This window comes from Esox lucius, chromosome 8, assembly GCF_011004845.1.
Source record: "Esox lucius isolate fEsoLuc1 chromosome 8, fEsoLuc1.pri, whole genome shotgun sequence".
Taxonomy (NCBI): Eukaryota; Metazoa; Chordata; class Actinopteri; order Esociformes; family Esocidae; genus Esox; species Esox lucius.
The window spans coordinates 33,397,283-33,424,518 of record NC_047576.1 but is presented as its reverse complement, the minus strand read 5'-3'; the positions used below and the strand labels follow the sequence as shown (position 1 = coordinate 33,424,518).

Here is a 27,236-nt window from a genome sequence, read left to right as displayed (position 1 = left end):
CTCAGATTTGCTGTATCACAATAAAAGCCATAATTGAAATGTATATGGCAATATAGTTAACAATCGACTCTGTGAAAAAGAAAAGAATAACATTGGAATGGACATTAAACATAAAATGTACAGACAAGATTGTTAGCTATATTAACTTATATAGTTCAATTATGGCTTCTATTTTGAAAAATTTTATCTGAGTTAGCACTGCTAGCATAATATCCTGCTGTTAGAAGAATGGTAATGAAGCCTCGAATGGCCATCACTAACGATAACTGACTTTTTGTCAAGTGAAAAGATGAGAGAATCTGGCAAAAAGCGAACATTACAAGTACGACAGCATCTTGATCACTTTGTTCTGGCCATGCAGTCTGTCCCAACAGTAAAATAATGTTATTTACATCCTGACTTGTCATCGATTCCAATTAATTGACTCAGGTATTTTAATATCACTGTGTGGTTGATGTTTTCTGATGGTGAAGTGTGACACCGCTTATCAGAATAACTGAAAAATCTTTTTAGTTTAATGAACACTCGCAAATAATATGACATATGGAAATGATTCAAATTAGGTATTTAGTAGTACTTAGCACTTAAAATCACACCTTTTTTGATTTACAGTAGAACAGGAAACCCTCATTCATGCAGTTGTTGTTGCTGCATGTATTTAACTGGTATTTCACCACCTTGACTACTTAGTTTTTTTAAAAGGGATATACTGTACTACATACACACAAGAATGAAAAAAAATATTGGTTGTGGGGGGAGGGCTTAGCTTTACCAAACAGGATTTGGGTTTTGTGAGTGCAGTGCATGTGACAGAAACAGAATAAAATAAGTTGGCAGGAAATGCTGTGTTTTAAAGGAGACCCACTGGTTGGGGTGGATCCATTTTTGGCCTGAACATAGAGATACACACCCAGGTGGGGCTGCGTGAATAATGAAGCTAAAGATAGGATAGACAGATGTGTGGCTGTGTGATACCATCGCTATACATGGAGGACATTAGCACATCAAACCAGAAAGTTGGTGACAGCTACAACAGGAAAGCAAATAGGTCGGACAATACGCTTCAGCAAGGCTCTAACACAAAGTGTTGTTTTCCAGAGATCTTTACTCGTGTGTGGGGAAGGGGCCTGTCATGCAGGTACTATAGTGTTTGTGATGCCAACATAAAGGCAGAGGCCAAGTAAGCAACTGATGCTCATCTGTTAAAAGCCAGATGGTCAAGCCTGTTGACAAAACACTGGACAGCAACTGAAACGATAACCTAACCCATGATTACTACAGACCACCTGTATGTTTTGAATGAGGGGAAGGTTCACAGGACAGGCAACCAGCAGTACATTTTGTTACACTGCGTTCACACGTTAAAATGTGAATGAATACAAGCTTATCAACACTGTAAGATAACGGTCTGACATGTGCCCTCAGCTGTTAATTGATACGGCGTATAGCTCCACTATACTACTAAGGACAAGTGGTGATTAAGAAGTACAAGCAATGCCTCCTGGAGTCAAGTGGGTAGCCAGAATATAGCACCATAAATCCAGTGAATTACCTGCAAGTAGGGCAGGAGATGCTACAACACCTCTATTTTTCACAACGTCAAATGCAATTGCTTAGTTTTCATTTGAGCTTGACTAAAGCAACTCTTAGGTCAACGTTTTTAATGGCTTATTATTGCTTATTTGCAATAGCCCAGCTGTTCAAAACATAGTGGAAGTAAGACTACCTAAAAAAAATAAAAATGTAGATTGTAGAAACTGTTGGTGTAAAAAGCATCTTGATAAATAATTTGCCTCGCGTCCCACAACAAAACAGTTGGCGTTTCGTGACTGAAGACTGTACACATTAATTTTCAAAATGAAAACGCCAATATAACCTTTAAAACAGTGTTATACACGGATGGATGATATATTTACAGAGCAAAGATGATTAATGTGCATAACAAATAGTTAATTACAGCACTTCGACTCACACATTTCTTCTTCCTTGCCGTGGCGGCAATGATTTTGCCATGGGGGAGGGCCACTGTGAAATGATAGCAGCGGAAACACTGTGTAATTCTCTGTCTCATTACATTGAGGCCACACACACACTCTGCCCCCGGGTCCCATTCATAGATCTGCAGTTGGAAGCTGAGTCACAATGGAGGAAATTATCAGGAAGCACGTTCTGTGAACTTTTCAAACAGTAGTAGTTCCTGGCCAAAACTGACATGGTGCCAGTGCTTCCTACTCTTTGACACAGGTCCCACGGCAGAGCCTGTCGTACACTAACCCATTCAGGGCCAGCCAAGGATGTTCTGTAGCCCTAGGCAAGACAAAAAACTGACACCCTGATCACACACGCACACACACATTCTCAGTGTCTTGTTTGCAACGCTGTTCATCATAGATATTCTGATTAATCTAACTATGGCACTTGCAACAGTCACCTTGCCACCCTGACAGAGGATTAACCGAAGCAGAAAATGGAAGCTTGAACTTCTGGCAACTCATCCGTTGTATAACCCAACAACAGAAGTGCGTCCCTAAAAAGCCACCTGGGTTTAAACAAACATCTTAAATATTCTGACAGACAGACCAAATGTCCCTATTAATAATATATTATCTCCTCAAATAGTATAGGTAACTGCTCAGCTTCAGAATATCATAGAGAAGAATCAATACATTCCCATATGCATCAATGTCCAGTCTTTCGCAGGCATTTTAGAGCTTGTTAGACATCCCTTTTGCCCTTTTCTTTAAGAAAGGGAATATGATATCCTGACTCAATTTGAGTCCTGGTTTTAACCAAACACACCCAAGCCCTTCCCAGATACAGAGGCATTTAATCAGTGTTTCAGACAGTATTGGAGTATTTGGCTATACAGACATCTATGGAGAGCATAACTGTCTGTCAAACAGATAGACCACCATGCACTATTGTTTGGAATAGGAAGTCATATGCTCCAGTTATGTATGTAATTCTATGATTATGCCCATAGAAAATCTTGGTGCACGCATGTATATATAAGGGAAGTCCCATACCAGGCAAAAGTGAATTTCACTTGAACTCCTGCTTCAGAGTTTCAATGTTGCCATCACTTTGCAGCCAACTACCTACAGGAAACCACATTTCTTTTTAATAATACGCCACCTGTTATCCGACATGGCACAATCCTATAATTGTTAGTTACAATAAAAATATTTAGAAACAACTGCTTTCATAAATGCATGGCAGGGCTCGTTTCACTGGAACGGTGTAAAATAAGCTTTATGTCAAGTTTTATGACAAAAAGCTCGAAATTTACATATCGAATTTGATTGTCCAACATCAGTTTGAGCATTTATTTATTTAGTCTCTGCCTAGAGTGGCCTCTAGCTACCAAGGATGGTTGGAGTTTGCTACGGGAGAAGAGTGAATGGAGTGAGGGTGGGAACTGCAGCAACACTACGAGCTGGTGGCTGGGGCGACGGAAGGACATCAGCCAATTGTCAAAATGCCGCCTCAAATTCAAGTGCCGCCCTCGGCAGTTGCCTAATCTGAACCTATCTGAAGTGTTTTAAAAACTGCTGTACCATAAAAACGTAACTGTGTAGCCTGTAGTTGTCTGGACAATAACAGTGCTTAGGACATACTCTGGCTGCTTTGACCAATATTGTTTTGGTCGACTGTGATTTGATCGATTTCTCTGCCTAATCGACTGTTCAAAATCAAAAAATATTTATCATAAGCCCACAACCTATGGAAGTCATGTCAGAAAACGTCAACTTGAAAACAAACAACTGACATTGATCACCTTGAATTAAAATGGTATCTATCACAATCAATTGGGGTTTCCCAATTTAGTACTTTTATTGTGACAGAACACTATATTTTTCACATAGACAATCGTTATTTCACAAACTTTTGATGCCACACTTGCCACACTTGCAATTGCTCGATCCTGAGTGAGAGTCACGTGCATAGGAATAACAGTCCAACAATTACTTAAATTGATATATGAACTTAAGACCAATGTTATTCCCCTTTAATAAAATAAAATAGTTTGATGCTATAATGCACTGTAATTATTTTTTTAACAGGATTAAATAAAATGGTACAAATAATTAACTAAGAGGGTAAGTGACAAGTTAACCAGAAGTATAATAGACATCAAACAGACTCACTGAAGCTGCTGGGCTTCCAGATTCAGCCACTATAACGTGACCCTTCATGTTTGTCCTGATGACGATAGGCTAAAACAACTACCATGTTGGAACTATTTCAGAACTGAAATCCAAGTACAAATAAAAAAGTATTGTTTAACATCACCACATCGGAGTGTGTCAATTAAAAGGCACACAATAGAAAATAATATCAGAACCGATGACAGCAAGATTTCTATTGGATGTTAGTTTTTAAATAAACCATCACTCACAGGCTTGTTGAAGGGGGGCTTAGCATGATTTCACTATTTCTTTGAACTGGATAGAACACATTTCCTGAAAGTTTTTAGTTCCTACCTAGGTTGCCACATATCAGAAAAGAAGCAAAAATGGAAGAAAAATGTAATTCTGTTTCTCTGCTGAAATGCTGTTCTGAAAAAAAATTATGTTGGCCTGCCTTCCTACAGGCTATGGTAAAAGTTTAATTTAACAAAAATGGGCGTCAGTCTGTGATTTACTGAAATGGAAAATGTCAATAAAGCCACATACCATTTTAGAAAACCCATCATTCAGCGTTACAAGTCCTATTACATCTTCTAACATGAGTGTGTAGTCCGGGCACAATAACAGTGATGTACCTAGGAAAAGGTTGTTTGTTTCTCAATGACTGGTATGGTTCACCACAAACGCGACATCCACAGATTTCAATGGGGTTTTATTTGGCAATTTTGCTGCCATCTTCACTTTACTAGCCACTGTTGCACTGAAGGCATTATTTTCGTGAGCGCCTGTATAAGCCCACACAAGCAATGCATTTGACTGGGTTAAAGTGTTTTGAGGCGTTAGCCTGATCAATGAATTTGATTTTGGTTAACCTGTTTTGAGACTTTACTGTAAAAAATGTTTTTCCTACCCCTTTGCAACAAAAACCCTATATGTATTCCCCAGGCTTAGTGACAAGACAGACCTGATTTAAGAGGCTATATTTTCTATTAGTGTTGCACCATTTATTCTTATGAATATAACCATATACAATTTCAGCATACTTTTCTTTGAGGGATGGATTAGGCCATCCCTATGCCCTCAGCAGTGGACTGGTAGAGGGAGGAGTCTGATAGGTGTCACTGGCCATGCCAATGCTTGACTAAATATATCTTGAATACAGTAAATAAAGCCGACCAACAGCCTACTGACCAAAAAATTCGACTGAATGGGGTCAACTGTAAAACATAGTATAAATGTGTATTTAAAGGGGTATCCAACCTTTTTCGAGTAGGAGAGCTAGTTTTAAAAAATCTAATGCTGAAAAATGTAACTTTCCACCTGCAACAATCATTCCCCTGCAACCTTTCCCTAGAGCCTTACTGTACGAGACACTGGCGTAGCGTTGAGACGCCGGACTGGGGTGCAATAAGGTGACGTTTAAGGATTGGACACAGACAAGCCCTGTAGATCGTATTAGCTGATAATCAAACCCATGGAGTACAGACAGAGCAAGCAACAGGCAGAAAAATCATGTTAGGTTTTGCATTTCAGCAAATAATGGCAAAACAGGTTTGGGAAATTTTAAATTATGCTTTGATTATATAGTAGCTGAGAGACTGCAGTGTATGATACGTGTGAAATATGTTCATGAGACTTTTGCCGGTAAACTGCATTTACATCAGAATGTATTTGTGAGCTACATTACAAGATATTTTCCGCAGCTGGGACAGAGTAAACGAAGCGCGTGCAACAAGAGCAGATTAGGCCTTTACAGATTAGGCCTTTAGTGTGAATTGTCTTCTTGGGCTCTTTAGTATTTTTAATCAATGATCGAAGTTCTGTTGAATCCATCTCCTTGCGGTAGTTCCAGCCTCGAGCTAAGCAACGCCATGATTGGCTTGTTGAGTTGTGCATAATCAAATCTGTAGTTGTGTGTGATTATAACTACAGACTCCCTAATTCTGGGCATTGCTTTTCATAGCACTTGTGCGAAATCCTCATCTTATAACTTCGAACACCTACATTTTCTATCACATATGCAATCAAATATTGGTTCTAATATACCCACAGAAGATATTTTTGGTAAAACCTTGTTTATAGCTTCTGCTGTCATTTCTGGACTAACATTCAAAGTCTTTAAAAACCTCTGCTCCTGTCTACATTAACATCCCAGGAGGCATGGAGGGCAGGATAGCTTAAAATAATTGCTGGAATTAAGTAAATGGAATTAAAACAGAAAACCTTTTTGATCCCATTCCGTTAATTCCATTTCAGCCATTACTAGAGACTGTGATCCCCAATTGAAGGTGCCACCAGCCACATGTTTTACATTCCTTCACAATTACATCTCTGTTGTCTCTGCCCCAACCCACTAAATAAATCAATGTCTCTGAAAACATAGAAATTGCTGTGTGAAATACTCAAATTATTGTGTGTGTTCTGTGTGTTTGCTGGGTTTAAAAAAAAAAAAAGTAGCTCAAAAGGTAAGCAACTGAAGAGGTTGGGATGTTTGTGTTCTTTACTAGGTAAAGGGCAGCGGAGCAGGTATGACAGCCCTCTCCCTGTCATGTGATAGGCACTAGTTTAGTCAAGTGGTGTGCCACAGCAGGAGCCATTTCTAGAACATGATGCAATGCTTCTTGTGCACACAGTGAGAGCTGTGGGTGTTTTGGCGAGTGTGCATACTAGTCTTTCAGGCAATGAGAGAGTGAGAATTCCAGTTACCTTCTTTCTTCTGACACCTGTTCTCTCAACTACAGTAGTCTGCCATAGCCCACTTCCCTGGGAGTCAAAATGAAACACACATTTCAGAGTTCTGAAATGAACCTCATGTAACTAATGGAGTGGGGGACATGTTAGTTACCTGAGTGATTGTGTAATGTACCACCTCTGCTTGCCCTCCCCTCCCACTACCCCGCCTCGGGCTGAGCATGGAATTGATTATATTGTGGCTTAGTGAATGAAGACTTCACACATGGACTTATGATAAAGCCTTTAATGGCCAAGTGGAAACTCTGGGGTGACTAGTGGTCATCATTATTTGACTGTGTTCTGTTCAATCAGTTCCCTGCCTGGGGTACCAAATTAATTACATTAATGTGGTTTAAAAAGTTGCCCAAAGTTTATTATTTGGTCCCCAGATAACTAGCATCCAGACTCTAGAAACATGAATGCATTTGCAGTTTGGTTTGGTCGTGTTTGAGATTAAGTTTAACCAATAAGATATCAAATGTAAAATGTTGGCGCATAGAGCTAAACATAATAATAATAATAAAAAAAATAATAAACTTGTTTGCTTAGAATATGGGATCAAACACAAAGTTTGATTCCTCGACTACACTGTAGGTGAACATCAGTACTATGAGTGATCCATGCTTCCTCCTCCTTTCGTATCAAAAAGAGCACTTGCCCACACCCAGGACAAAGGAAACAATTTACCAGCCTTTTGCCTGCCTAAGGCAACAAAAGTCACATTAACCTAGTTTTTAGCTCAGCTCTCTGTGTCACTGTACAGTGAGGAACAGGTAGCTAGCAGACATGTAGGTGGTCATGTGTGCTATTCAGTAGGTTGTGTTCAGGCTGTAATTTCCTCTAGTTTTAAAAGCTGCTAAAAGTCATTGTGGGTTTTGTAGTTGACTGAATGAAACTGGTGTGGTGTGTTTCTCTTTTCAAGTAAATGTAACCATAAATGTTCTGTTGTGTAAGGATACTGATTATACCTAAAATCAAAATGGTCATTAGGATAAAAGGTCTAAAATATCTGTTGGTTTTCCTAGATTTTCTGCTTCAGAGGTTGCATTAGAAAAAATCCAAACATTAAATGAAATAGTATGTGTTTAAACAAGGTCAAGTTTATAATTATGTTCTGGAGGATTAAACCACAAGACACAAACGATAAAGACGTCCTTCTGAACTGAGCAGCCGATCAGGAAGAAAAATGTTAAGGGATATTACCATAAGGTCATGGGTGATTTAAAAAAGCGGCAGAGGTCAGTTGTTGTGATGGGGAAAGGATGATCAAAAACATTCAAATGACTACAACAACAACACAGAAAAAATATAAGTATACAGAACCTCTGGTACATCCAAATACTCATGATAACAGTTATAATAGCCTACCTTTAATAAAAAAATACATTAGAGTTATTAAGTGTCTTCACATTCAAATACATTTGGATCATTCGTGTACTCTTATTTAGGCACATTTCCAAGTGTTGACATGATGGCCTGATTAACCTGGAATATAAATGTTATCCATATATCTAGCTTCCAAATATCTTTAGATGGGTGTATGCTAGAAGTCATTCAATGTGCCAGTTGAGTGATTTATAGCCAATAGAAGTATATAGAAGACAATGTGTATGAAAGTTAGCACCAATAATAAAAAAAAGCTGCATATAGACTGAATCCAGAGATCTCAATACAGAACCAGAATCATGCATATATTGCACATCACCATAATCCAATACTGACATAAACGGCTTGAACACCTTTCTATGCTAAGATGAGAGATGCCATGATTTCTTGCTTTACTCCCCGTTTTCTGCATTCTCAACTGCCTTTAGATTCCACAGCTTAAATTCACTTATTCAAATCATTCATTCACAGGTAACATCACTTCAGTAAATATATCCCATCTACCCTGAAATAAGTTTACTTTCATCCACTTGCAGTAGGCTATGCTACATACAGCTCTGGAAAAAATTAAGAGATCACTGCAAAACTCAGTTTCTCTGGTTTTACTATTCATATGTATGTGTTTGAGTAAAATGAACAGTTTTGTTTTATTCTATAAACTACTGACAACAATTACTCCAAAATTCCATATAAAAATATTGTCATTTAGAGTATTTATTTGTAGAAAATAACTGGTCAAAACAACCAAAAAAAGATGCATGGTTTTCCGACCTCAAATAATGCAAAGAAAACAAATTGATATACATTTTTCAACAACCAAATACTAATGTTTTAACTTAGGAAGAGTTCAGAAATCAATATTTGGTGGAATAATCCAGATTTGTAACCACAGCTTTCATGCGTATTGGCATGCTCTCCACCAGTCTGTCACATTGCTGTTGGGTGATTTTATGCCACTCCTGGCACAAAAATGTAAGTAGCTTGGCTTTGTTTGATGGCTTGTGACCATCCATCTTCCTCTTGATCAAATTCCACAGGTTTTCAATGGGGTTCAGGTCTGGAGATGGGGCTGGCCATGACAGGGTCTTGATCTGGTGGTCCTCCATCCACACCTTGATGGAAAAAACGATATTCTGGAATTTGATCAAGATTTGCTGGAAACTGATTTGCTTCAAAAAACTATTTTCAGTTGGGGAACATCATCAGAGCAGAAGGAAGTGTTCTTCCAGGATAACCTTTTATTTGGCTTGATTCATGCGTCCTTCACAAAGACAAATCTGCTCGATTCCAGCCTTGCTGAAGCATCCCCAGATCATCACCGACCATCCATCAAATTTCACAGTGGGTGCTAGACCTTGTGGCTAGTAGGCCTCTCCAGGTCTCCGTCTAACCATTAGACGATCAGGTTTTGGGCAAACCTGAAAATTTGACTCGTCAGAGAAGATTAACTTAATCTATTCCTCTACGGCCCAATCTTTATGGTCTTCTTTGCTTCTCATTGATTACGTTTTTTTAGGAGCCTTAGGAGCCTTTTTCGAAACGTCCTTGCCGTGCACTTCACCCCAGCTTCTGTATGCCATTATTTTTGTAGGTCACTTGATGTCATCCTGCGGTTGTTGAGTGACATTTGAATGAGTTGACGGTCATCTCGGTCAGTGGACAGCTGTTTTCGCCCTCTGCCAGTTGGTAGCTTTGTTGCTTGACCTTGTCCTTATGAACCGACGTCTTTGAAATATTCAGGATGGAAGCAACCGGATGCTCACTGTATCCCTCTGCCAGTAAAGCCAGAATTGAACCCTTCTTTTCCTCACTCAAAGCTTTTCTTTTCAACTCTTTTGTCATGCTGAATAGCTATTTCTTTATTCAAATTACCTTTGAGGTACTACTTGCACTGATTTTGACATCCAGCTGGTCCTATTGCAAGAGGATAGCGATAACCACAGCAGTGGTTTTTAATAGTGTTAAATTAGATTTGGTTCAGGTAATCACCTAACCAGTACCTCATTAATTAAAATGAGATGTGCCTGTGTTGGAATTTAACAGACACTGGAATGGAATGGCTGCCATAAATGTAGAGATGCAGATTTAAGAAACATTTGTAGTGGTCACTTAATTTTTTCCAGAGCTGTATAACGCAGCATTCTGACTGAGTGCCTCCCCACTTTGACTAACAGACATAAACAACACACACGTTTGAAGGACCGCCTGGTCATAAAAACCCCTTAGAAACTTTGTATATGTTTTAAATGTCATGATATGTACATTTCTGTTGCAAATGCTACCTTACTCCTTACTTACTCCTTACATACTTTACTTCCATTCCACATTTAGCATTGCCATATGAAATGCATTTATTGCACATCTAAACATTACACTTGTACATACATATTCTTAATACTTGTACATTTCCTTCCATCCTCTATTTGCACTACTTGTCAAATGCAAACAACATTTTGTTGTACTGTACTTGTTCAATGACAATAAAGTTTAATCTCATCTAATAGTAGTGGGGGGGGGGGATTATAGTAGTGAACAAATATTTTCAGATCTATTTATTTAAACCAGAAAAATACATATAAATGTAAGGAATATTTGGGGGGGCAAAAATTTATCCACACACCAGTACATGAATACTAACTAACAATGCCAATCCCTACCCTTAGGTAGTGGCAGCACAAGCAGTTTTCCAAACATTAGGAAAGACCCCTTAAATAAGTATGTAGTCTTAAATGTGTGTTACAGATCTAGGGATGAAAGGAGCAGCACTAACCAGCAGACAACGATCAAGTTTATCAAGCCCTGAGGTATATTTTCCTGAACAAGTGAAAAATGTGGCATATTAACAGAGGGTTCTTCAAGGATTTCTCTATTTTCATCTATTTGTGGGTGATTGCAGACATCTACACAAGAATATCAGTAATAGTTCCTGAGTCAAAAAGGATCTGTTGTCGTAGAGAGATTGAGGCACTGTTTTACAGAGGTTTTGAAGTTTTCCAGAATTTGTCAGAATTCCTTGGACATTAACCATTTCCTTTTAGTAATTACAATTTTTTTAACATAAAGTAAGTTTGAGGGTTACAAATATTAAGTACCAAAATTGGACAGCTTCTTCCAGGTTGCCACACATTTATACTTCACTTGTAGTGCAACTGCCTGAACTAACTGCTTTCTAGGTAAATTATAGGCAAAGATAAATATTCACGAATGAATTGATCTCTGAAGTAAATGCAGTTATTCTTTCTCCTCTTAGACAGAAAACAGTGATCTAGAGTATCTTCCTATCAGCTTATCATTGTGAGTGGCTAGACAGATGAAAGACATGGAATAAAGACAGAGAGAGAGACAGAGAGAGACAAACAGACTGACAGAGAGAGACAGAGACAGGGAGGGAGAGAGGTCAGAGAGAGTACAAACAGCACATCTCCTGTTTAGATAGCGATATCTGTTCTCTGGCACACAGTGTTCTGTTATTGTGAATGTTGTTAGGCAGTCTCCTCTTGCACAACCGAGGGAGCTTTCCAGGTCAAAGTTCGTAGGCTATGGAGGGCTGTGCTCCTTTGTTGCCTCTAACTGCTTTTCAGTCGCATTGCCCGCCTGACGCCCAAAGCACCATTATCTCCCCCTGGGCCTACAGTTTCTGGATGTAGTCTAGTGATGGGAGACTGCTTTAGATTTCCCCCACACAACCCTCTCTGTCCCGCTAAAACTCACACGTCAGCACCTCTTAATCATTCTTTCTTTCAAGTGTCGGCCTGCAAACTCACCACAGGACATCTCCGCGTTATTTACACTGATGAACCCTGTTTCCCTGAGCAGCTGCCATCTCACTCTCAGCCGCTGAAATTTGTAGCCCAGTGTGGTTTTCTTTCATTTGTGAGGGGGGTAAAAAAAAATCCCAGTCAAGGGTGGGAAAAAAAGATGAGGCAGGGAAGAAAACAACAAGGAATGGGTGGAAGAAAAACCTCAAACAAGTGCTGCCTGCAAATGGGCAGACTGGGAGAAAAAGAGTAAGAGTCTGGGAAGAGGTGGGGGCCAAAACAAAACAAATAATGAAAAGCAAACATGCCTGCTCTTTTCAAGTGAGGCTCCCAGGTACACACAGCATTCCTGTCAGCGCCTGCTGGGCAGGCCAGCCAACCTTTGGCATTCATGCCACTAGACATTCATCGCAGGTGGGAATGGAAGGAAGGATAGGCTACAGGGGCCAGACAGTAGTTGGTTGGATTTTGGCAATCGGCTTCCATTTTTCTCTCCTCAAGTATTCCCAAGAGTCATTCCGTTCTCTCAAATGACCATACACTAGCCTGGGTTTACTGACCATACGCTTTAAAGGGATGTATATCAGAACTAGGACCGTGCAGTGGAAATGAGCAAAAACAGTCTTACCAACCACCTATTGCTGGCATTTTGCTGATATCGTTTACTACCACAAAAAGCCTAATGGAGAGAAATGTCAAGTTTGAAATGAAATAACTTCATAAATATGAGTGATTATTAATTGGACAACAAATGACTACAATAATAGTAGCAGTACCTTGCAGGTCATTTAAGATTACTTAGCAACATGAACATTTACCTAACAGTGGCTGAATTGAAGACATAAGCCAGCTAAGACAGCTAAGTCTAAACTAGACTTAGACAAATGGCTAAACTAGGAACATTTAAGTTGTAAACATACATTGTCCTTCTGACTTGCCAGGCTGGCACATGCAGTTAGAACCTGTTCACCAAAAAAAGGAAATGTCTGAAGAATGGAACCAGAAATCTAAATTCTCTTTAGTATTTCAGAGAAGTAATCATCTTAAAGGTTTTACTCTAATTTCCAAAAGTATGGATATCTAGTATATTGTACACCGATCAGCCATAACATTATCTCCACCTGCCTAATATTGTGTTGGTCCCCCTTTTGCCGCAAAAACAGCCCTGACCCGTCAAGGCATGGACTCCACTAGACCTCTGAAGGTGTGCTGTGGTATCTGGCACCAAGACGTAAGCAGTATATCCTTTTAGTCCTGTAAGTTGCGAGGTAGGGCCTCCATGGATCAGACTTGTTTGTCCAGCACGTCACACAGATGCTCGATTGGATTGAGATCTGGGGAATTTGGAGGCCAACGCATTGTGGTGTTCCTTATACCATTCCTGAACCATTTTTGCTTTGTGGCAGGGCGCATCATCCTGCTAAACAAGGCCAATGCCATCAGGGAATACCATTGCCATGAAAGGGTGCACATGGTCTGCAACAATGCTCAAGTAGGTGGTACGTGTCAAAGTAACATCCAAATGAATGGCAGGACCCAAGGTATCATAGTGCATCCTGGTGCCATGTGAACTCCAGGTAAGCAACACACACGCACCCGGCCATGCACATGATGTAAAAGAAAACGTGATTCATCAGACCTGGACACCTTCTATTGCTCCGTGGTCCAGTTCTGATGCTCACATGCCCATTGTAGGCGCTTTCAGCAGTGGACATGGGTCAGCATGGGCCTCCTGACAGGTCTGCAGCTACGCAGCCCAATAACCAACAAACTGCGATGCACTGTGTGTTCTGACACCTTTCTATCAGTACCAGCATGAACTTTTTCAGCAGTTTGATCTACAGTTGCTAGTCTGTTGGATCAGACCACACAGGCCAGCCTTCACTCCCCACGTGCATCAATGAGCCTTGGCCGCCCATGACCCTCTCGCCGGTTCACCGCTCTTCCTTCCTTGGACTACTTTTGATAGGTACTGACCACTGCAGACCGGGAACACCCCACAAGGGCTGCAGTTTTGGAGATGCTCTGACCCAGTCATCTAGGCATCATAATTTGGCCCTTGTCAAAGTTGCTCAGATACTTACACTTGCCCATTTTTCCTGGTTCTAACACATCAACTTTGAGGACAGAATGTTCACTTGCTGCTTATTATATCCCACCCACTGACAGGTGTCATGATAACGAGATGATCAGTGTTATTCACTTCTCCTGTCAGTGGTCATCATGTTATGGCTGATCGGTGTACATTACCCTGACTGTTTCCAAACAGCAAAACAGTATCACTCATCAGCATTACAAAAAATGTAACTCACCTTGTCAAATCTGATCAAAAATGTATTGCTCTTAGATTGGTCTTAGATGTGACTGGATTAAACAAAGATTAACCACAAAGTTTCCCTTTTGCCATTCACGTTGGGGGATCCTGTAGTCAGCCAATGAATGTCTGCAGTACCGCAGTCAGCCTCTAGACTTCAGTGAGACACCAGGTGGGGTTTGAGTGGAGTGACCACATTTTCAACCAACTACTCTTGGGAGAGACAAATACACCTCAGACAATGTAGACTGCAACCCACTCATTATCGAAGAGATTGGCCCAGGGTGAATCTGAAGTAATATACATGCACACACAGATGAAGAAACCCCTGCTAACCATGCACTACTTTCAGACAGGGCTACAGTGACAGGGCTATTCCAGCAATATTCAGTGCGCCACATAAAGGTACAAAAACTGTTTCTTATCTGATATTCTTAAAATACCCGGTTCTACATGTCTGAAACACACACAATACCTACTGACCTGGGGCTGCTGCTCCTAATGAACCATTTACCAAAATATGAGAGCGAGGAACAGGGAGAGACCACAGGGAGAGACCACTCCACTCTTCTTCCCACCATCCCTTCCCTACTTTCTCTCCCCCGCCGTTACATGAAGTAACACAACCAGACGCAACTGTACTGACCGGCGCCAACCCCTTCCACGACGGACCCACAGGGATCCAAGACCCGTCTTCAGGCATTTTCATTTCTGAGTGTGAGTGTACTGTTGACACCATTTTGTGTGAAGCACAGTAACGGGTCCCTCGTCTATTCCAGCATACCCAGATCTCAGAGGTTGTGTGGGTGTGTGTCTGTTTGTGTATCATACACAAACTGTTTGAATTAATACACAGCACCGGTCTCTTGTTGGCATCTTATTTCAGGTCCAAACAACTTGCACCTCTCACTGGGAGACATGATCCTGGAATTACAGTAAATCACAATGCCTCCAATTTCTATTTGATTAATCAATGTAGCCTAAACAAAGGGAAAAAATAAAAGCAGTAGTGTCTCGGAATACTTTTCATTTTGTCACAGTAGCTTTAAATCCCGAAAGGTTGGAGACCCCTGTGACACACGAACTCAAACCCACGCAGACCACGACTACTTGCGAGCACACAGTACACAGAATTAGCATACACACACACGCACACACAAGCACATTGGGGCTGGGGACTGACTCATGCAATACTCTCTGCGTAGCTACCAGAGAAAGAACAGCTTCTAAGGTGGCCTGCCTGTTACTGTTTGTCTCTCTCTCCTCTATTGAAAATGCCTGCGTGGTCTGGTCCCATGGAACACATTGTAGAGAACCTTCCAGGCTGAGACCAAAGCCAAGCCAGGGAGGTGTCAGTGTGCACGTCAACATGCTGTTCCACTGCAACCCAGACGGAGATAACGGTTTGTCCATAAGAGGTCCGGCCCTCGAATTGCCCATGGACTTGCACTGGTCAAAACAAGCTTGTTTGTGAAGAATGGCACTGCTAAACATACATTTTGCCAAATTGCATTGTAAAAGCCTTACATTAAGTTGAAATGTCATAAAACGTATCTAGCCATGTTGTCAACAGAACAAGGTATTCATAATGTGTGGGTTACCATGGCTTGAGATATGCACATTTACAGACTAGTCTGTTTTGTGTGTCCTTTAGCATTCTTTCAGTACCTATAGAAAAATATATATTTATGCTGTACTTACTTCTTTGGCAGTGGTTCTGATTCCAGCAGCGCTCTCCAAAGTGTCCATTGATGGTAGTCTGAGGGCAGATTGTCTTCCCCTGAGCAGTGCCCGGACATACGTCCCCACACTCCCGGTCGTTCTTATTGGCCACGATGTAGTTGTCCTCCACCGTGTCCAGGATCTTGGACCAGTCCAGGGTGGAGAGGTAGCAGAGATCTGGGTTCTTCTCCACCCTCACAGCTCCCCGAGTGATGTTCATGAGGCTGTGAAGCCCCAGCTCCTTCAGATCCACCATCTCAAACAGAACCAGGGCGTAGTTGAAGAACAAGTTGTTGCCTCTGATCACCGTCAGGTTGGGGAACAGGTCGCTGAGGGATTCTAGACCGTAGACCCTGAACAGGAGTAGGAAGTCGGTGATGACGGTCAGCTTGGGGTAGCTGAGGCCCCTAAAGTCCTCAGGCTTGGCCTTGAACATTAGAAGGATCTTCAGATGGCCCTCGATTACTGTGCAGTTCTCTAACAGCTTGAGGTTGGTCACGTTGTTACGGATGTCTTTACTTTGACAGACTGGAGAGGGGAGGAGAGAAGACAAGTTAGCACCCATTACAGAGACATGGTAAGGCTGAAATATTGCCAGAAAACACAACATTTTGTGTTTGATAGAGAAAGACATCGCAACAAGTGTCAAGGAAGAGAACCTGCAACATGCAAATGCTTTGGCTACAGGTTATCATTCCATTTTGCTGGGGAAAAAAACATCCCGGGCTTGGCCACAGACACCTGCTTATGGTTTCACAATGAGCTGAGCCATAGGTGAAATGTTTACAAAATGACCCTTTCATTTTACTATTACTGTAGTAAAGGGCTCAACGGTTGAGTTCAGCTTGAATTCCCTATATTCATAAAGGTAAAACATTTTTTTTTTTACTTTATCAAAATAAAAAAAAAAGTTGTACAAAAGCCTCAAGAAAACTATGAACACAATTTTAAGAAATATCCTTTCTATAGCTGGAACACAATGGGCCCTTGGACTAGTGTTACATGACAATTTCTCAATGACAAAACAAGGAATTGTGTTCAGAACATGCCATTGCAAACAGTATTCCACACACCACTAAAGATGTCTGTTACCTACAATATATAAAGATTACATTTCCTCTTTCTTCATTGAGAAAAATCATATCTGCCACCACACAACAAAAAATGTATGGAGTACTGTGAAAAAGTACACCCTGGGCATATGGATATATAATCTTCACGGCAATACTATTGACAGATAAATGTAACCTAATTTAAAATTTGACACTGAAAGATTTTACTTTGCAATCATGTATTCATCAACTGAAATGCAATGTCATAGGACTGAAAATAATGAATACACCCCTAGCTTCAATATCTACTGCGACCCCGTTTGGATGAAATAACTATGATAGACACTGATACAGTTGATTCTTGTAACTGTCCTTGAGTTTCTCTTCATGGTTGCCTTGAGGCAGCCCCAAGCCGTAATGCCACAAACTCCACACTTGGTATGTGTAGTGTTTGTGGTACTGTTGGAATGAGGATCTTCTGTTTAAAGTAGTGTTTCCCTGATGTTGCCCTGTGCATATAGACTTGTATGACCATCTTTTATTCAGCTCTTGCAATTAATTTGTTGGGATGACATGTCCTAAGTAATTTGCCAGTGGTCTGGACTTCTCTCCCATGATCCTTCAGACCATTGGAATTATGTACTTTGAATTCCTTGGAAATAGCTTTTTATCCCCTCCTATTCTCATGGATATCAATAATCTTTCTTCAGAGGGCCTTAGGTCTTTTGATCTTGGCATAATATGTTAAAACACACCCATATTATTAGGACCCACAGAGAACAAGGTAATTATCTTTATGAAAGGCTGGACCCACCAAGTTTCTCTATAATGATTTTCTAATAATTTGCTGTTTTGCGATAGTAAAGGAAGGGGTGTAATAACTATTTCTACATAAGGACATTTCAGCTCTTTTCTTTTTAATTGTATGAATGGTTTCAAAAAGAACACTTCACCAATACAACACAAGAATGTAAATACATTGACATCATGCTGGGTTAGGGTTGGGTTTTACCAGGCATGAGGAGCATAAAATAACATGTGCCAAAAAGAGGCAAGAGAACATAATTCACTGCTTTTCTCATCCAGCATGACCTTCAACTATGAATCACATGCACATTAATAAAACTGATGCAGTCTCTTAGATAGCTACCACACAGCACCAAGGTAAATTTTTAAGTGCCTGGATTTGCGTGTATTGTATATCCATTGAGCTTAAATGGGCATATAAGAACTACTCAAAAAAGAAAAGGTTCTTGGAATATCCTTTAGGGGTTCTTCACTGTGAAACTGTCCACAAACCCTTTACAGAAGATTATTTAAACAAAAAAGATCCCTCAAAGAATCAGTTGAATAGCCTTTAAGTTTAGATTTTGTTGTTTAAATGTTTCTTTGAGGAACAAGTATAAATAGCTCTTTAAAATACCCTTTTTTACTAAAATAATTTACAGAGGTTCTCCCACAGCTTGAAAGTAAAGGACACTCCAAGAACCAGAAAACAAAGTTGTACCAGAAACAAATGCATATAAGCAAACTTCTCCCAGTTCACTCCCATTCATGCTGAGTGCAGAGCACACGGCTGTGACAATCCTTGCAGGAAGGGAGAATAAATTAGCACAGAGACAATTAGAGATGATAATATAAGATCAGACTACAATTTGCTGATTAAGCAAAGAGGCCTTGTTTTTTTAATGCACAATCATGGTAAATAGTCTAAAGGGTTAGAACAGTGTTAACCCACTACACTAAATGCTATGGATTAGCTATTAGGAGCAAATACAAGAGTTCAGGTTGGTCACAGGTTGTTTGCCTAACTACCCCAATTAGACCTGCTCTACTACATTTTCTCCCACAGAAACACAGTCCAGGAAAACTTGCATTGCCAACTCAACTTAATCAACAACACCACCACCCCTCTCCCCCACAGTACTTACTCACTCACTTATTAACTGACTGTGTTAATATTTAAACCCTCAAATGTCAATAATCCAGGTACAAACTCTGACAAAGACAGACATCAATGTAAGGTTTAGGGAGATGAGTTGACAGAACTAGGTCTATGTAAGCACAATGACACTGCAGGACAGACACTCATTGTGATGTAGCATGTAGACCAATGATGTTTAGCTAACGATCCCAAATTACTTATTTTCTCTTGACAAATTCTACAACACAATATAAACATGTTATCCCTTTCTTTATGACATTATATAAGAGCTTAGGTAAAAGAACAATCGCATTTAAAAAAAAAACTAAAATGGCATAACATGCACAGCCTTCCACATAATATTCGGAATCTTTAACAACAGCCTGTTTTGTCCGCATAAGCGGAGCTGGCCTAGAAGAGTCAATGTCTCTTACTGACTGACAGACTACCCTTTTTAAATAGCGTAGTGGTTAGAGACGTGGACTATGAAACAACAGGTCCCGTGTTTGATTCCCGTCACAGTCAAAACTCATTACGCCTTAGAATTTTTGTTCAGGTCAGAAAAAACTTCACTGGCTACAACCTTCAGTAGCTACGTTATAGGAAGCCTAAAATAAAACAGTTCTGATGGATTTTTGAATTATGCATTATAATTTGTTCAGGATAGACAAAAACTTTGCTGGCTACACGATTCTCTTGTCTTTTAATTTGATGACAAAGTCAGTTATGATTACCTATATTGACAGATACTGTATCATTGTCATTCACGAATGGCTAATAACCTGTTAAAATGGCCAGAGGCCCGGTTCTGATCCAGTGCGGGCAACACCATACATCAATTTCAATTGCAGGCTGAAAGAACTAGGCTTGACTGGTTCCTTTTCTGGTTTTAAAGGCAACTTGCAGGTAAATAACTTGATGATGCATGGTTTTACTTTTCTTGACCTATCAATAGAAATTAATGATCAACTTGTCTTTGGTTTACTACAGGAGATGAGTGCAGGCAACATAACCAAAGTGTTTGAGGAACTAATATAGAAGAAAACAGACTGAAACAATGCTTTTTAGTCATTTAATTCACTGACTGCAATAATTTTACGTTCACACCGCACCTTTGCCCAGGGCTAAAAGCCCTAAGACAGCCCCAAGGTAAAAGCAATGCAGAGTAAAATGGCCTTAAACTGTAATCTGTATTCAGTGCATACATTAATTTGGATAGGTATAAAACATTCACAATATACCCTTTCCAAGCTAACATGCAGCATATGTAGTGTTTCCATTGCTAAAAGGCCTTTTTTTTTTTTTTACTTGTTTTCTTGTATCAAAAGATTTAGGAAAATCATCCAGAATTGGGGTAAGCTCCAAAGAAATTAAAAAACTAAATTGAAAAGGGCCTGTTCTTTTATTTATTTTAATGTGCTTTTCCTGTGCTTTTATTTTAATGAAAACAGACATTAAGAAATACAAATATATATTTTATAGGATAAATGAAGCAGATTGGGTTGGGTTTCGGAGCCTGTGTGCTTAGGGAGGGTCAGTAGTCCATCCGTAGTTCCTGTGGGCACTGGTGGGAGCTCTAGCACCGATTTGTTCTCACGCATGCTTAGCATAGCATACTTCCCCTTGTCCCCAGCACCAATCCATTAAATCTGATGGATGGAAAGGAGCAGTAGGTGTTTGGTTCAACACACTGTGCTGTGTTGTAATGGGGAAACCAATCGTTCCCTTTCCCTAAAGATTTACAGTTGTCACCATGGTGATATCATCTTACAGAATAATAGAGAATAATAAAAGCATATATGCATTGCACATTAGAAAATCAAAGGGAACAATTAGGAGATTAGGAAATTATTAGACCAAACCTGATAACAGGTCTATGAATGTTCTCCTGGTAAAACGTTTGACTTGTATGTTATTTTCACATACACTCACCTAAAGGATTATTAGGAACAGCATACTAATACTGTGTTTGACCCCCTTTTGCCTTCAGAACTGCCTTAATTCTACATGGCATTGATTCAACAAGGTGCTAAAAGCATTCTTTAGAAACGTTGGCCCATATTGATAGGATAGCATCTTGCAGTTGGAGATTTGTGGGAAGCACATCCAGGGTACGAAGCTCCCGTTCCACCACATCCCAAAGATGCTCTATTGGGTTGAGATCTGGTGACTGTGGGGGCCATTTCAGTACAGTGAACTCATTGTCATGTTCAAGAAATGATTCGGCCTTTGTGACATGGTGCATTATCCTGCTGGAAGTAGCCATCAGAGGATGGGTACATGGTGGTCATAAAGGGATGGACATGGTCAGAAACAATGCTCAGGTAGGCCGTGGCAAACAATACCCAATTGGCACTAAGGGGCCTAAAGTTTGCCAAGAAAACATCCCCCACACCATTACACCACCAACACCAGCCTGCACAGTGGTAACAAGGCATGATGGATCCATGTTCACATTCTGTTTACGCCAAATTCTGACTCTACCATCGGAATGTCTCAACAGAAATCGAGACTCATCAGACCAGGCAACATTCTTCCAGTCTTCAACTGTCCAATTTTGGTGAGCTCGTGCAAATTGTAGCCTCTTTTTCCTTTTTGTAGTGGAGATGAGTGTTACCCGGTGGGGTCTTCTGCTGTTGTAGCCCATCCGTCTCAAGGTTGTGCATGTTGTGGCTGCGCAAATGCTTTACTGCCTACCTCGGTTGTAATGAGTGGTTATTTTAGTCAAAGTTGCTCTTCTGTCAGCTTGAATCAGTCAGCCCATTCTCCTCTGACCTCTAGCATCAACAAGGCATTTTCGCCCACAGGACTGCCGCAAACTGGATGTTTTTCCCTTTTCACACCATTCTTTGTAAACCCTAGAAATGGTTGTGCGTGAAAATCCCAGTAACTGAGCAGATTGTGAAATACTCAGACCGGCCCGTCTGGCACCAACAACCATGCCACGCTCAAAATTGCTTAAATCACCTTTCTTTCCCATTCTGACATTCAGTTTGGAGTTCAGGAGATTGTCTTGACCAGGACCACACCCCTAAATGCATTGAAGCAACTGCCATGTGATTGGTTGATTAGATAATTACATTAATGAGAAATTGAACAGGTGTTCCTAATAATCCTTTAGGTGAGTGTACATTTGTTAATAAAATTATAAAATACTCCGGATTCCTGGAAAATGTGGGGTAGGTGGAAGATAAGATGAAAATTGACATGTGCGTGACTGGGGAAAGTGGTGTCTCCAATACAGCATTTCCACTGGTGCTTTACCCCAGTACCAGGGCTACACCAGTGATTTGTGCTAATGTTGGCTCTAGACTTTGTTTCAACAACACATTTGGTACCAAGTATTTAAGGAGGGGCTCAGGTGGGGAGGGAGAAGTAAACTATCAATGCAATTGGATTTTCTGGTTATGAAAAATTAAAGGCAATATCTTACTAGTAGTAAAATAAAATTAACAATAACGCCATGCTCAGTTTGTTTATAATACAGAGTTTAAACTTAAAACTAATTTCTTCCTCAAACTCCAGCGACAGGCTCCTTCTCCACCTACATGGAACACTGAAACTATAAGACATTGTATTAAATATTTTGTTTCAAGTATTTATTCAAAAATATCTATTTCTTAGGTAATGTTGTGTTGTTATAGGTTCTACAGGCAACGTCTCGATCTCAGTGCCACATTTTACTATTGAGTCAATGGCATAGTACCAGCTTTGGTCGTTCCAACTCTCTCCATTGAGTCTATGTTTCCCTGTATTGTTGCTTTATTTTCTTTATTTTATCAGGGATCTGTTTGTTAGATCGGAGGAAAACCTTTACAAGATGCCTAAGATAAAGCAAATGATAGACATCGCTATTCGAATTAACACAACATGCAGAGTTTTCACAGCACATGACGCGTCAACTTACAAACCCCACCCTAAGTCCTGAATTCCGGGGCTTGGCACCAAGTGAGTGCCAGGCTACACGGAAACAGAATGGAAACAGAAGCATTTCTGGACTTTAGGGTAAAACTCCAGTGTTTGGCACCAGTGGAAACCATGCATAAGTGCCCCCAGACCTCTGCAAAATGGTCACACTCATTTTGAGCTCCTTAAGCTGAGGCATTGCGGGAACTAGAGCAAGCACCCATGTACTTTTTTTGTCTGGAACACAAGCCTGCATCGCTCTCAACACAAAATTACTGTTGCTGTTTATGCAATCTACAAACAGCCCATAAAAAAACGCTATCTGGGTCAGGGTGAGCAGTATTTGTAAGACTCTGCTATTGCCGACATGACAACAGTTGTTAGGCTGGTTAGGCTTTCACAAGGCAATTCCATGAAATTACTCGTCATTTGTGACCATAGTAGCAGTGAGTGAATTCAGGTGGGTGTTCCGTGGTGACGTTTATTCTCATTCTGTTCAAAATAGGCCAAGGTATAAAGACATCGCATCTTGTAATTTTACATATAACAGTAATTACTATACAGCTATTCCTTTACTGAGAAAGCAGAAGGAATGGAGGCATCTTGTCTATCATGGTTCTCAAGTTCAACCCAAGGATTGTGGTGAAGCGCAGAGCCTAAGTTCAGACACCACATCACAGCATAAAATATGTTAGCGTTATATGCAGCTCTGGAAAAAATTAAGAGACCACTGCCCCTTTTTCTTTCCTTTCCAAAAAAGTTGAAAAGGAAAGTTTTGAGTGAGGAACAGAGGCATTCAATTTGCAGTGGTCTCCTCATTTTAACCCTTGTTCCTCACTCAAAACCTTCCTTTCCAACTTTTTTGGAAATGAGGCAATACATTTATAAACAAATGTGAATATTAATATATAAACATATAAATAGGTTTTGTTTCAAAATTATGTTTTTCAAAAGACTACTTTTATTTATTTCAGGGGACCTTTTTAATGATGAAACATTTATTTATATTGAGCATATTTTTATATATTATTAGGGGTCCAAGCAGCGGAGCTGCAGGAACCCTATTGTAATTGTTAGTTTTTTTATTATTATTATGATGATTATTATTATTTTCTTTCTTCCACCGTTTTTGCAGGTTTACCAACATCTACTCACTTTATTTTTTTTTTACTTGGCACATCCATAGAGGGCTATGCCAAACTCACAAAAATGAGTGTCCATAGGTCAATGCCTCTAGCGCCACCATCAGGTCAAAGTCGCGATTTTCAAACACATAACTCAGGCTGTGTTTGGCCTAGAGACATGAAACCAGTGTTATATGATGCATGACCAAATGCTGAACAACCTTCCTAGAGGCCATTATAATTTGCACCTAACTAGATTTTCCGCCATTTTGGATTTTGTGAAAAACCTTAAATGTTAACCGGTCGCAAATGTTGTCCAATCTTCCCGGAACTTGGCAGAGATGATCTACAAGCCGAGCCTAACAAAAAAGTTATTTGGTGGATTTTTTATTGGAAGTGTGTAACTGTATTAGTGGTTGTGATTTGCGCTATTGTAGGGAGTATTTCATTCAGGATGTGTAATTTTATTAGTGGTTGTGATTAGCACTTCCGGGCCACCGTAATTTGGTTGTCTGCAAAAGTGCAACCTAAAATGCTGAATTTCTTTTGGTCAACAGAAGTTGTACATCCCACTCAAAAAAACAAGATCATATCCAACTCAATCCCATCCATACAATAGCAGACATAAAATATAAAATGTTTTGCAAATTCAAATGTAATGTTAACCACTGTAATATAACATATGACATACTAAATGGTGTCCCAGATTTGTCTACACTAACCCAGAGACCGGTTTGCTCATTTCCATGGTTATTTCCTGGTTGCTAAAATTCAATACTGTTCAACACTGCTCTACAAAAAGGCAACATTTTTAGTTTGTATACACACACTCTAAAGCTACTTTGGCAACACTTTATTTGGTGGGGGACATTTTATTTTTCATTGGGGATGTGCAAATGTCATATCCAAGGAATTGCCTCAAAATGATGTAATATTCTCTATTGTTCCATGTTCGACATGCAGACAAGTCCTAGGATGTACCCTTTTCACTAGTGAAAACACAATGAATACATTTTCACAATTATTTAGCAGCAGAGAGAAAGACAAAATGTCAAAATGTTACTATATTTCTTAAACAACCAAAATGCATTTCAGAGGTGGGGGGGGGGGGGGGTCTCCACAAAACAAACAGGCCATAACAAAGGAGATGTTGTTGGTAGTTAAATTAAGGCTAAACACACACACACACACACACTTTCCGCTGACTAAGTTTAATAAAACAAACTATATTTACATTTGAAATAGGTGTGCAACAGTATACAGAGAGGGAAAAAAAATATTTGCCAACTGACAAAGAATGGTAGGTTTATTCGAACAGTGAGAGACAGAATAACAAAAATAAATCCAGAAAAACGCATGTCAAAAATGTTATAAATTGATTTGCATTTTAATGAGTGAAGTAAGTATGCTACCCATCTGCAAAACATGACTGATTGGTGGTAAAACCCTTTTTGGCAATCACAGATGTTTCTTGTAGTTGGTCACCAGGTTTGCACACATCTCAGGAGGGATTTTGTCCCACTCCTCTTTGCAGATCTTCTCTAAGTCATTAAGGTTTCAAGGCTGACGTTTGGCAACTCGAACCTTCAGCTCCCTCCACAGATTTTCTATGGGATTATGGTCTGGAGACTGGCTAGGCCACTCCAGGACCTTAACGCACTTCTTGAGCCACTCCTTTGTTGCCTTGGCCTTGTGCTTTGGGTCATTGTCATGCTGAAATACCCATCCACGACCCATTTTCAATGCCCTGGCTGACGGAAGGAGGTTCTCACCCAAGATTTGTCCCTTTGATGAGCTTGAAGTTGTCCTGACCCCTTAGCAGAAAAACACCCCCAAAGCATAATGTTTCCACCTCCATGTTTGACGGTGGGGATGGTGTCCTTAGGGTCATGGGCAGCATTCCTCCTCCTCCAAACACGGCGAGTTGAGTTGATGCCAAAGAGCTAGATTTTGGTCGCATCTGACCACAACACTTTTACCCAGTTCTCTTCTGAATCATTCAGATGTTCGTTGGCAATCTTCAGACAGGCCTGCACATGTGCTTTCTTGAGCACGGGGACTTTGTGGGCGCTGCAAGATTTCAGTCCTTCACGGCAAAGTGTGTTACCAACTGTTTTCTTGGTGACTATGCTCCCAGCTGCCTTTAGATCATTAAAAAATATCCCATGTACTTCTGGGCTGATTCCTCACCGTTCCACGAGGTGAGATCTTGCATGGAGCCCCAGAATGAGGGAGATTGACAGTTCTTTTGTGTTTCTTCCATTTGCGAATAATCGCACCAACTGTTGTCACCTTCTCACCAAGCTGCTTGGCGATGGTCTTGTAGCCAATTACAGCCTAGTGTAGGTCTACAATCTTGTCCTTGACATCCTTGGACAGCTCTTTGGTCTTGGCCATGGTGGACAGTTTGGAATCTGATTGATTGCTTCTGTGGACAGGTGTCTTTTATACAGGTAACAAGCTGAGATTACGAGCACTCCCTTTAAGAGGGTGCTCGTTACCTGTATAAAATCTTTCTGATTGAGAGGGGATCAAATACTTATTTCACTCATTAAAATGCAAATCAATTCATAACATGACATTGCTTTTTCTGGATTTTGTTGTTGTTATTCTGTCTCACTGTTCAAATAAACCTACGATTAAAACTATAGACTGATCATTTCTTTGTCAGTTGGCAAACGTACAAAATCAGCATGGGATAAAAAAAAATAAAAACAATCGCTCACTGTACCCAACCTGCCATGCAGTATGTGTTGTGGTTTTAGGATCAGGGTTCGGAACGGTTCCGAAACGCAAAAATGTATTGAGTACGAGCACAAATCCATTTCTTTAGCTCAGCTGAACTAATGAGAAGTGCCGCATGAATGCACTGGGGAGACCAAATTGTTGCTGTTTTTTTGTCTTTCTATGCAGACCCTGCCTGCCACACGCTACAATATTTAAGGTGTTAGCTGCTGCTTAGGCTACTTGCGTCAAGCAATAGCCAAAACAACTAATGCTATCAACAGAACACCTAAGATTTAAAACAAGCTGGAGGATTCTACAATGTTGGTTAATCTATACCACCACTCAACATTGTAGAACAATTCAAGCTCACAAAACTAAGTAAAGCTCACAAAACTAAAATGTTGTATTTAAAATGTATTCATTCATGTTCACAAGCAACTGTATAGAGCTCCTGGTACCA

General features: G+C 40.2%; 1 protein-coding gene across 2 annotated transcripts in view; it reads right to left on the bottom strand.

Moving 5' to 3' along the window:
* LOC105005877 (insulin receptor) overlaps positions 1-27,236 on the bottom strand; it is a 113,062-nt gene that overhangs the window by 43,890 nt on the left and 41,936 nt on the right. For both annotated transcript variants that reach the window (XM_010864099.4, XM_010864100.5), the window contains exon 2: positions 16,023-16,571. In XM_010864099.4, coding sequence (XP_010862401.1) covers positions 16,023-16,571 — 549 coding nt within the window. The remainder of the gene's footprint in view (positions 1-16,022; positions 16,572-27,236) is intronic.